The sequence below is a fragment of the Lethenteron reissneri genome, chromosome 17 (assembly GCF_015708825.2).
Source record: "Lethenteron reissneri isolate LAM-NWPU_2019-01 chromosome 17, ASM1570882v1, whole genome shotgun sequence".
Classification (NCBI taxonomy): Eukaryota; Metazoa; Chordata; class Hyperoartia; order Petromyzontiformes; family Petromyzontidae; genus Lethenteron; species Lethenteron reissneri.
The window spans coordinates 3,981,699-3,994,664 of NC_083795.1; the positions used below are offsets into that span (position 1 = coordinate 3,981,699).

General features: G+C 49.1%; 1 protein-coding gene across 3 annotated transcripts in view; it reads right to left on the minus strand.

The window, feature by feature from the left end:
* Nucleotides 1–12,966, minus strand: part of LOC133343336 (fibroblast growth factor receptor 2-like) — an 83,789-nt gene that overhangs the window by 46,407 nt on the left and 24,416 nt on the right. For 2 of the 3 annotated variants that reach the window (XM_061552861.1, XM_061552862.1), the window contains exons 3-4: nucleotides 6,899–7,171; nucleotides 2,003–2,077 (exon numbers count right to left, since the gene is read on the minus strand). In XM_061552861.1, coding sequence (XP_061408845.1) covers nucleotides 2,003–2,077; nucleotides 6,899–7,171 — 348 coding nt within the window. The remainder of the gene's footprint in view (nucleotides 1–2,002; nucleotides 2,078–6,898; nucleotides 7,172–12,966) is intronic. The other variant, XM_061552863.1, reaches the window with a different exon arrangement.

Below are 12,966 nucleotides of genomic sequence, written 5' to 3' on the forward strand. Positions count from 1 at the left end.
TTTGAACCTATCTACGTGACTTTACCGAAAGACCCAAAGAATATGAATTCCTGCAGTCACGAAAGCTTTAAGTCAAGATTTAAAAAAATACACTTTATCAAACGTAAGAGTAAACTCTAAAAGTGCAACGTCCATTTCCCTCTTCTCTTTGTGGTCCCCTCTCCATGCCGGGCGTGTGCCAGATAAGGCCTCTCTCAGAATTAGGTCCTCTTGATTATGCCGTCTGCCACGTATGCCGCGCAGCTGCCAGGGAATGCTCGGCAGGCGCTGAATGCTGACTGCAGAAATCTGGTAAGCATTTGTCTGTCCGACGAGGCAATAACTCATTGCGCTGCGCGATGAAACAGAGGCTGGCACTGAATGCGAAGCACGCACCGGGCGCTAGAGTTGCACGAGAGCTCCGTCCGTCGCTGGCCTTTTTATGCGCATTCCTAGGTTATCGTGCGCTTGCGAGCACAAACCGCGCTGCTGCTGCTGCGAATTCCGGCACCAGGACGGTTCAATTACGCGCCAAAAAAAAGCCAACCGCGGCGTACGCTCGAAAGCAATCGCCAGCGAACGGAGTGGTCGGCGGGTTCATGCGCTCGCGATCAACGTTGGCTCGCACGAGGGGTTCGATCGTAGAGAGTCGACTCGGCCTCAAATCAGTACCTGGTGTAGCGGTGTGTAGTAAACATCGTCACCGGGGAGACGAAGGCAGTCCGGGTGTGGTGCTGGCCACCCACCCCCTCGTGTGCCGTGCCGGCCTTCATTAGGTGCTCGCTAACAGCACTTGCCCCAACAGTCTGTTAAAGCTATATGGGACAGTCTTTGTGTGTGTGTATGTATCTTGTGTGTTGAACTTCTTTCGTGCCGTACGTAGCCGACCCTGCTAATCGGAGGTGCGTGCGTGAAGTGAATTAGCAAACGATGCAATTACAAATCCTTCTGCGTTATTTATAGTGATGACGTGCATCGAGCCGCAGGCAGCCTGCACGGATATAAGCGAGGGGCCTAATCGTAGAAGTTAATCAAGGTAAAGGTGCAGCAAGTAAACTGCTCACTCACGACACTGCTGGCGGAAGGGCCTCCACTAGAGGGAGCTCTAGCGAGCAACATTAGAGGGTATTTGGCCTCCTCTTCCATTCATGCCTTGGAAGAGTTGGGAGTAACCACACTTTATCCCACCACAAGCGACCAGCCGATCTCCTAACATACATGAATGATAGGAGGTCTAACGATGTCGCACGCGTCAATTTCGTGACAAAGTACATTGTTGTAAAGAATGACGTTTGAAATGCAAGTTTAAGTATCAAGAGTCAGGCGGTGATGAGGTGGTTGGTGGTCTAGCAGCTGTGATGTGTGCGTGTTCACTACTGCCTAAAGTTTCCAATGAAGAAGAATAGTTTGTTCGGCAACAGGAAGCTAAAAATATAAGGTCGGACAATAACACTTAAATAATAACTGTCACGTCATTTCAACCAAAGTTACATGAAATACCGTTACGCATTCAATTGTTAACGTAGAGTGCATGATGACGTCTCGCATCAAATACACACAGGGCACACAGGGGGCACACCAATACACGTGGTACACGGACACGGAGCGTCAGGTAAACACAGTTGAATGCAACATTTAGGACATAAAAAATACTTCCGATTATCGTGCCGGGAATCTAAACGTTTGAACGGCAAGATGTAGGGATGCATCGCATTTGCCTAATACATGTTTTTATTCAATTACATTGTATTTATCACGAATATATTTTAAGGGACATCAATCATACTTTGCATGTATAGCTCCAATGCCTACAAAGCTCCACCCATACTCCCACTTCACAAGGACTTTTCTATAAAATAACAGGAGGGCTGAAGTTAATATTCTAAAATGAAAACACTTCGAACGTTCATATTTTAAGGACTAGGTTCGATAAAACGCGTGTTTATATTTACGATTTTTTTAGGAGCCCCCCCCCCACCCCCGGGACCCCCCACCCACCCCCTCCATTAAAAAAAACACTCACCCCCTTCATCAGGGTCCATGGCCGTTTCATCCGAGCCATCGTCACCTCCCTCATCGTCACCCGAGGAAAGGGATTCTGCAACGAGCGGCGGGGTTGGTTAGAACTATCACAGCAGCGGCGGTAGCGGCAGCGCTACGCTCGCACGGCAGCGCAGGCGCGAGGTGCTAGGCGCTTGGCTCCACACTACGACACTGCCGGGCTCACGGCTGCCTTGCTTCGAGCTTCCCTCACCCTGGCATACGAAGCGGACGATCAACGCTGTTCGGTGTAACATACACACACACAGACAAAAGATTTCCTCGGCCTCTCCCGCCGTACGCACACTACCATCACGACCACCGCCATCTCCAAAGAACTTGCATGTTTGTGGCTATTTAGTAGTTTTCGACCGCCAGCCCAACTGAGAAAATGTAACCAAAAACACAAATGGACACATTTTCTCAAAAATACTTTTTAGTCGGTGGTCTACACCAACAAAATGCCCCTGCATGCAGTTCTTCGGAGCCAGTGGTCCGCAGAAGGCCGAGACAACTTTTGTACAAGCAATGCACGTCCTTGTGTGTTGTTAAACCGATGTGTTGTCCAGCCCGCACTAATCGTTCTGTCGCGATGGGTTTGCTCTTCATTTACAAATTTGAATAATCGCACTTCTCTAGCCTGCTCTAACAATGGAGCTCTCGAAGATGGCAAAGATAAAACACTATCAAAGTAAAACAAATACAACCTCAAACAACCAGTGAATTAAATGGACTTAAAACTTTCACGACTGCAGGAATTCATATTCTCGTTTCTTTCAGTAAAGTCACGTAGATAGAAAATAAAAAATAAAATAAAATAAATGCTAATACATTTTTTACATTTTTATTTTCCTTTCTATCTACGTGACTTTACCAAATCAACCAAGAATATGAACCAGTGATTTATTCCTTGCCCAAGTACCACAGCCACCGACTATGAGTTCCCCAAAAACGCTCCGAGGGGGCAGGGAAGCAGGCGGACAACCCGTGTGCCACGTTAACTTACGAATTTAAATCCTTAAAAATGGAACCCGTTTATTTGTTTTACACAAGTTACATTTCACCTGTGTAAGAAGCGACGCACCATTCTCCCATAGAGGACGATTTTGACATTTAGACCAACAGGGCTCAATGGAAAATAGGCACAAGCCTGCAGTTCCTTCCTAAGCTACCCGTTTTTGCAGCCGCATTAAAAAGCCATTTAGAATGTGTATGCTCTGCGTTTTTAAGTAATTGTTAATGGCTCTGCGCGGGGAGAAACGATAAGGTGGAATTTTGGCGACTTTCTACTGCGCAGCATCAACAACATCGGCCTTGGTGGTCTCCAGTGACAACAGCCAAGAGCCGGTGTCACCAGAAGCCACTCAACCAACGCCCTACTCTGGGTCGCTATATTATTTTTTTCCGGACAATGGAACGATTGAGAGTCAAAGGGAGTTTATCTGGCAAACATATGCCGAGTGCTATTTTTAAATGTTAGTACAGCAAAGAGCTGCGCTGTTGGCAGTGGTATTTTCTAATGTCCTGCTGAATGCATCTGTAAGGCAAACACTGGGGGCCCATGTGTGCCGCATAAAGGCCACGCCGGTTGTTTTTGGACCAATCACACACGTGTATCAATCTTCACACCTCATACCTCGTGTGTCAGCGCTCTTACGATTGCTCTTTTACAAGCGCGAGTTTTGATGCTGCTACAACGCATATTTAGTGTCTTTTTTTTTTTACAATGTTATTTTTAATCTGCAAGGCGGAGTCGGTGACATTTTAAGGCATTCATCATCGCTGGCCAAGGGATCTCATCAATATCCAGAGTAATGAAGAACCTCGCTGATGAACAGAACTTTCAATGCAATGTAAAGCGAGTGCTGGGACATGGCAACTGAACCTGTGAATCTTGCTTCATTTCAACATTCCATGCGCCTTGTGTTTGTTTGCAAAGAGATTACTCGCCATTAACTAACGTATTTGTTCAGCTGGACAACCTGGTGGTCTGTGTTCTGCTACGGGATAAATGTTTCGCACGATTCAGCAGGTCCGAGTACCAAGGCCGCAAGGCAAGTTCTACGTGGAATTTTCACCACAGTGTGCCACATTGGCATTAAAGCCCCTCCCCCCCCTACGAAGCCACCATTCACAATAGTGAAGCGACAAAGTGGAAGTAGTAACACACAGTGCCGATAATTTTTGAAAATGACCCAATGAAAATTGAGAACAAGGGTAAGATACAGCCGTCTCTACACAACAACCATTACGCACGCGACCCAAGAGACAAACAGCAATGACTCCGTGGACTCTCTCACCGTGCCAAATCAACGAAATCAGTCGATCAAGAGAGTGGTCGTTGCATTATTAGGAATCCACTGTAGCTATGCACTTTTAAATCTAGATTGAAATCTAATTTCTTTACAACTGCTTTTTGTGTTTAGTTTGTTGTCCTTCACCCCCCACCGCACCTTCGAGTAGCACGGTTGGCTACGTATGGTGCAAAAGAAGTTCAACATACATACAGAGAGAGATTGAGAGATCAAACATAGACAGGGTTTCTAACATTCCGCGCAGCTGCAAAGTGCGAGTGGCCCTTCACGGAGGCTGCTATGGTTCCAGTGGTGACGAGTAACCACCGCCGGATGTCCCCGCTCTCTTCTGCGGGCGCTACCCCCAGAAGGAACCGAACCCATTCAGTTGGCGCCCGCTGCCCTCGATCGTGAAGCCATCTGCCCCATCGTTCCGTCACAAATGGCATCTGCTCCTAATCTGTCCATCTGTCAGCACGCAACGCGCGTTTAAGTCAGATTAAAGAGTGGACGGCCTCTCCCCACGGAAGACGTCCTCCGTCGTGAACACACACCTCCTCCTCTTCAATGGACTGCCGCCTGCATCCCACCGTGAATATATTTAGTCCTATTAAAAGGTAAAGCTATTTATCAACTTACACTGCAATAAGTAACCCCCTACCCCCCCCCCCCCCCCCGCGTGCTGTGCTTGAGATTTTTTTTTGTTGTAAAAGGTAATATTAACTGAAGGTGCACTCGCTACATCGGCTCATTTAATTTACAAAAATAATGTGAATCATCTGTTGCGTCATATATATGCATGTAACTGTGCGGCCCTATGAACAAAGTGTATTGAAAGGGATGCATTGGCAAACAGTGGAGTGGTGTCGTTTGGCTAATGTTTTATGATCTCCAATTGAGGGTTAATGAATGAGCTTAATAATGTTAGGAATTATGCATGTGGCACAATAGCGATGAAGCAAGTTAAGATACAGTAAATATACACACATAGATACACATATTTTACTCATACACGGAGCAACAACAACCACCACCGTTCACGACTAAGCGGCGGTGACATTACCACGGCGCTCGTGCCATGCTAGGTGCACTTCTAGGCCACGCGAAGTGTCAAAGGCCCGCTGGCAAGAGGTCACGGAAAAGACCCGGGTGCCATGGGTTGACTGACTGAGATGACCGGCAGATGCACCAACTGTGCTCCCCACTGTGGCAACTCCCTGCGTTTTAGCCGCCCGGTGCTCTGCTCGTTGTTGTGAGCGTCGCTCCTCTGCCCTTCGTTGTTTCTGCTGGAGGAGGACTGCCTCCAACTCCCCAGCAGCATCCTTCACAAACCTCCTCCACAGAGGCTGATCTTGACACTGCTGGTACCAGTCATCGGCGAGTCCAGTCAGCTCCAACATCCTTCTGTACCATCTATCTGGCCGAATAGATGCTGCTTGTGGCATGGAGTATCTGGGAGCGCAAGCTACATACACAATGCAAGCACACACACACCTACATGTGTGTGTATACAATTACGAATAGTTTATCTCCCGATATCTCCCGATAAACTGCCACAAAATATTCACGATGCTATCAATAACGTCCATTTTCCAGTCGTATATTGGCTACGTTTCTTTGAAAGAATGAAAGAGAAACCTCAAAGTACGGAAATTATTTTTCAATGAAAAGCACAAGCACTGTATCTCCAATGAGAGTAATGAACTGCAGATGCGACAGCGATGCAGCATTCGTCAAAGTGTAATGGCTTTGCAATGCATGCATGCACACACACACACACACGCACTCAAAGATGCCTTCTGTCGTTTCGTTAAGACTGTTGAGGAAAGTGCAGCTCACGAGCACCTGTTGCACACGGAGCTATTGTCATACACAACAGATCAGGAGCTTCTAAAACGGAGCTGACTTTGTGAAGGAAGGTTCACACTGGACAGACGCGTTATTATTCGTCACCCGCTGAACGTGCAGCCGAGGACGGGGTCATCCGTTGGGGCCGGAGGTTGCGCCGGCCAATCAGGACCACAGACGTGCTCACACTGACACCTACCTGCTCCTCCTCACGCCAGAAGCCTTAGGCCTACCTCGCGTGTGAACCCACCCACCCCCCCCCCCGTGTGTGTGTGTACACGTGTCGTGCATGCGCGAAGTAAGCGCGTTAAGGTGCGTCGCCTCGTCAATTGAAATCAGTTCTGACGCTCGCGATACGCGCATTGAATCATCCATTTGGAGAATCGCTTATTTATGACGTAAGAAAGTTAGACGGGAATGTCATGCTAAGGTTAGGATACACCGACGGTGCGAATGAACAATACTTTATAACAGAGAAAGAACCAATGAGAGACAACGCAAACGAGCGATAAAAGACGAGACGCCAAAAAAACTCATGCAAGTCGAATTGCTACCTCTAATAGTGACTATTCATCTAATTGCGGAGATGTGCGAATCCTTACGGCAGGGCCCTAACCGACTCGGAAGAGAGAGTGGGGTGGCCGTTTCCAATGTAACCGGCGGGGTGGTGTGGAGAGCGACGCTGGCGCATGGCGACGTGAAAATAAGGGAGGTGGGGGGGACGACACGCCACCTACCCGAGACGACGACCGTGAAGTTGGCCCGCACGGGGCCCGACGGGCCGGACGTGGAGCAGCTGTAGACTCCCGAGTCGTCGAGGGACAGCTCGGAGATGTGCAGCTCGAGCGACGAGAAGCGCGTGCGGTTGGACGCGACCAACGCGGCGCCGTCCTTGGCCCACCCGACGGCGGGATCGAAGCGGTAGCGCGCGGCCGGGCAGCGCAGGTGCAGGGCCTCGCCCACTGGTAGCAGCAGCTCTGCAGAGGCCAGCGGCGGCCTCTGCAGTGCGGCTGCGGGACAAACGGTGCACGGACACACGCGATCGTGAACCTCCAGCGCACGCGCAATCGTGAACCACCAGCGCACGCACGCACACGCACGCTTGACCCTGCGGGCACTATGTTTCGTAAAAAAATATATTTCCAAAGACAACGTCGCCGGAAAATTTCGCTTGGCTGTCAAGCACCAGGCATGTAAGTGCTGTAATGGCACACAAATGCATCATTATACATCGATTATTGTTATTACTAACACAATAATGCTTGGAACTGTACGTGTCAGAATGTCCGACGTGTATTATCTATGCAAATTAGGAGCAAGAGATGTAGGTTCCTGTTAGGAGTTAGGCCAATGGAGCAAAACAAGCAGTCACAAAAATCTGACAGAACAATCGTTAAGCAATACAAACAAGATCGTATCATGACCACGACCCTCAAACCATGACAACTCTTCAATACCTTTCACACAGATGAGCAGAGAGAGAGAACGATATCACAATTACTCCTTCTCCCCCCCCACACACACTTCAAATGAGGCAATTAAAAACCTAATACCGAAGGGAATGTATATACTAATCAATCAATCAATGCTGCACATAAACCCGGCAAAAGCTAACCAAAATATAACACTAAGTGCTCTTCTGTTGTGACGGGGTTTCTCGTGATTCATTACCGATTTGACTAAGCGGGAGGAAAGTGTGGGGGGGGAGGTGGGGAATGTAATGTGTTGGGATCGTCCGCGATTGGAAAAAAGTGCATCTTAAAAAAAAATCCGAAACGCAAGGACAAGATCACACGAACGAAATAATTGTTGCAATAAACGGTAACAATCACAACCCGTTAAAGTGAAATGCAGTCGAATGCCTGCTTAGCCGAATATATTTTTAAAAAGTTGCTTTTGTGAGATGCCCCACCCGTCCACCCCCCCCGCCTTCTCCATCTGTCAGCAGCTCTGGTGTTTGCTTGGATGTGGAGTCTCCAGATATTATCGGAGCTGCTGGGCCCCTGCTGCTCAGTGCGGGCGAGTATCTCCCTCTCTCTCTCTCTCACACACACACGCATTGTCTGGAGCAGCCCGCCCTCCACCGCGTTACTCCCACCGGGCTTACCTAGAGAACCATCGGTGGTCACGTGGTGCATCCGTGTTTGTGCGAACGCGTGAACGTGCAGGTGTTTAACATCTGCTCACTCTCCTCGTGTCATTCTTTCAGACGCTGTCTTTCCGACAGACCTGTTCTTCACCTGAGGACGGCTGCTTGCATTGTGGCCGAAACGTTGTGAGAATTGTATTTTATTATGTTTGATTATTATTATTTTATTATTTCCCTTCTACGTGACTTTACCGAAATAACCAAGAAGAAGAATCCCTGCAGTCACGAAAGCTTTAAATCGAAAAATCTTTCAGTCCTTTTTTAGTTTGTTGTCAATCCCATTGCTCATCCGCGCCGTGTGGGTCACGAGGCGCGAGAGAGATGACTTCCATCACGGTGGCCGGTGGTTTGGCGACGGGAAGGAGACCTCCAAACGGTTTAGTGATCACTCGTGTTAGTTGTGACCGGGATCAACACTCGGGCGTCTGGATTCAGTGCACTGCAACTGACATATCTGCCACTGCTCCACCTCTTCACATACAGTACAAGGTTGCAGCAATAAATAACAAAAACCCAACATGCGTTTATAAACCTTCACACGTTAGGAGCCAGTAACCAGCCTGTCGGTACCAGCCCAGCGCGGAGAAAGAGGCTGCGTGACAGAAATGACTCAAGGAAGTGCTGCGACTTAGGCCCAGAGATGGACCAAATGGAGCTTCACAACCTCGCTGCACCTTGCACGACAATTACCACGTGATGTAAAATGTCAAATAATGTATAACATTGTTCATTCGTTTCGTAAGCCTTGCTTTTTTTAAAGGCTTTTTCAGCAACCGCCAAAAATCTAATTGGCAATGCAGGTGATGAATTCAGACCACGTGGTTTTGGTTAAGGAATGAAACCACTTCTCTTGACGGAGCATGTAGCACACGTGCAACGGGCTCTTGGGATTGGCTATCGAGAGTGAGGCACGGCCCACAATAATATTAGACAAAAATTGCACTTCATTAAAACAGTCCGACATCTATTTATTCTACGTTTTTTCTGAATAAGCATATATTTGTGGGGGCTTCAAGCTCAAGAAAGAGGCGACCGTGCAGAATGGGCAGACGGGAGGTTGAAGATGATTTTAAAACCCTTCCCCGTGTTTGCGTGTCAGGACGGTGCTCCTAAAGTAATCAATCATTGTGGTACAACTACTGATCTTTTGGTATTCATAATCTCACCTTGCATTGTGATCACCCAACCCAAGATCTCCGTGCCAGTAGAATTAATGATTAATCCCCAGATACGTTGCTCAAAAGCCTCTCTAATCAATAGGCCTTTGCACCCAGAGATGTGCATCTTCCCTCGTTTACTAATCTCTGTGCGAGTGTGCGCGCACGTGTATCACTCGAGACTGAGAGGACGCGACACGAGTGCCCCATCGCACATCGCACATCGGTCCCGTCAAGAAAGGCAACTGGGCTTTGGCGGAACGCGTTGCAAGAAGGGATATAGTGGCCGACGGTTAAAGAATTACGGTCCAAGAGGGCGTCCACCGATGAGACGAAGCGATTAAGTCAGCTCCTCGTGCGCGCAAGCTCCCAGTTGGATTATGAGACTGCAGGGGCGTGGGAGATGAAGACGGATTTGGAAGGCCTTCATCCAGCAGTGGATTAACCATCTCGGTGGCGAGGTGCTAACCGCCCTCGCCTGGTATGCGGGAGGTCGTGGGTTCGATCCCGACCCAGATGCCTGCTGTATATTTGGAGTTTGCGTGTCTTTCAACCCGCGGTCGCGTGGATTTTATCTCCGCATCAGAATCTGAATATTGATATATACTGGGAGGAATCCGATAAGCTATGAAGCTTTTTTTCCCCTGGATGCATTGATAGTGGGTCACCCGGCTGGCAATACTCATCATCTCGCCCGTGCCGCCCCTACCGTCACGAATATCCACCTTGTTCATTGGCGTGGATTATATACATTTTGTAAGAATTAACAGTGTTGTTACTGGTTGGTTGAAGTGTATTTGTGTCTATATGTACGGTGTTGTGCGTATGTCTAAATTATATTGTGGAGACGATTACTCTGCATTGCTGTATGTACCAAGATAGGCATGTTTCACACCTCCGATTAGCACGGTTGGCTACACACTGCGCTAAAGAAGATCAACATATAAGATATACATATATAGCGCACCGGTCGCATACCAACCCCGCCAAGTTCGCCTGAAACTGATCGCATCGCTATTTCATCTTCGCTCAAGATGCATATATAAAAACTCAACATTTGCCGTGTAGGAACGGTATGCATGGAAGTACGTAACTAATTATAGGTGTGTTTTATTGCGTACAACATAAAACTAAACAAATTACCACACAACAACCAGTGAACGAAAAGGAATATATTTCATTCAACTGATGTGAACAAAAATGTTTCATGTGAAAAGAAAACTAATTCTTATGTAACCAATAGACGCATCCACTTGAATAAACAGTGCCTTAACGCGGTTACTCGGTACTTGCGAATATTTACAACGGCAATCCAACACCGCTAATTATACACAGAGGCCAATCTTGCGGCTGCTGCAGTGTGTCTAAAAATGTCACAGCGTGGTCAGAAGCAATGAAAACAAGGTGCAGAGGTGGAGTGGACAACTTGCTTACTTGGGCAGGTCAAACCACAGCCACAGAGTCAGCACTCATGCTTGCATGCACACGGACGAGCTACTACTCCCATACCTTCGCACACACAGATGAACACTCGCATACCTGCAGAAGCGCGCACACACACTTGCAGAAGAACTCTCACATACCTTTACACGCAGGTGAACACTCGCATAACGCACAAAAAACAAAGAACCCCTGTATAGCCTGTAACAGACTGTTGGGGCAAGTGCTGTTAAGCGAGCACCTATGAAGGCCGGCACGGCACACGAGGGGGTGGGTGGCCAACACCACGTCCGGCTGCCTTTATCTCCCAAGTGGTGATGTTTACACACTGCACCAGGCACTCATTTGAGGCTGAGTCGACCTTGGGGAGGCCCAGGACCGGTACAGATAATAGTCACTGGTGTTGGCCGTGAGCGGGAATCGAACTCGGGGTGCCAGGTTCGTAAGCGCAGCGCGTTAACTGCTGCACTACAGCACCCTCCTACACCTCCACACGCACAGGCAAACGCACCTTCACGCACACCACGCCTCGCTCGGTTAGCACGCGTGCATTACACCTACACACGCAGATAATGCACGCATACCTTAAATGCACACAGACACAAAGGGCACCGTTTAGTTAGCCACGCACACTGCCACAGTGAAAACACAAAGAGAGTTATGTCTGGGCCGTGCGACTCGCAAGTCCACAGCGCCGAGCTGGTAATGGCTGAGATCCTGGGGCTCGAATGCTGGGGGGGGAGCTGCCGGTAATGAAACGAGAGTTCGCAACCGCAGCGAGCCAATGGACCGATGTCTGGTCACCAACCAATTGCTGCATGATCTGGGGCGTAGACACTCCACGAAGACACACGCACAGAGACACACGTAGCAAAGACAAAGCAAGCAGCTGCCTTGGCTGGCCACTCTTGGGGCAAGTGCTGTTGGCGAGTTTGTGGCTACGAAGGCCGGCACGGCACACGGAGGGGGTGGGTGGCCAGCACCACGCCGGGCCGCCTTTGTCTCCCCAGTGGCGATGTTTACACACCGCACCGGGTACCCATTTGAGGCCGAGTCGACCTAGGGGAGGCCCAGGACCGGTTCAGGTAATCGTCACCTGATGTTGGCCGTGAGCGGGAATCGAACTCGGGTCGCCGGGTTCGTAGCGTAGCGCTAACCGCTACACCACCGCTCCCCACATTCATAATACGCTGCCCCCCCCTCAACCCGCCGCCACCTCCAAATCCCTTTCCCGAGCCCCCTTTTTTCTGGCACAGCATCACTTTTGGAAGTGCGCCTGCACACGCACGCACACACACACACGCGCCCGCCCACCCACCCACACTCAACTCGCTCACTCACGCGCGCAGCGCTGACAACAACAAAAATCCGCCAGCAGGAGACGGGTGCTTGGCGAGGAGGCGCATCCACACGTCCCTCGCGCTCGCAGCAGCTCGCAGCAGCCCGCAGCAGCCCGCAGCAGCCCGCAGCAGCCCGCAGCGCTCGTGCGGATACACCGGCACCCACTCGCCCCCGTGCGCCGGGCGAGAGCGAGACGCATGGCCGCAGGGGCACAACTCCATCCAGCATCGGCGCTCGCAAACGGCGGGGAACCGAAAACCGGTCCGGCCTCTGCATTCCACGGGCTGCTCGCCGCCAACACCACCGCCGCCGCCGCCTCTATCTTCATCTCTTTGGCGAGATTTCACAATTTTGGTGATATACGTTTTCTTCGTGGTTGACTTTTTTTTTCTCATTTGCCCGGACACGTTATTTATTTCTATTGAATCACACGACGTTTATTTTTTGTAGTAATTATACAGGTATAAAGCAGTTCATTGTTATAGAAAAGAAACCCACAGCCTCATTCCTTAATAAATGTCGTAATTATCAGCTTAATCTTACGTGCGATTAAATTGCCAAATGTTCAGAGTTCCTGTCTCCATGAAATAAAGTCATACAGGTCTCCTTTACAAAACAGGCAATGAAAAGTCAATAGCTTCTCATCGAGTTAAACAAAATCCATCAACTTATCAATGATTAAAAAAAAACACCACACATCCTTCGTGGTTTTCACATA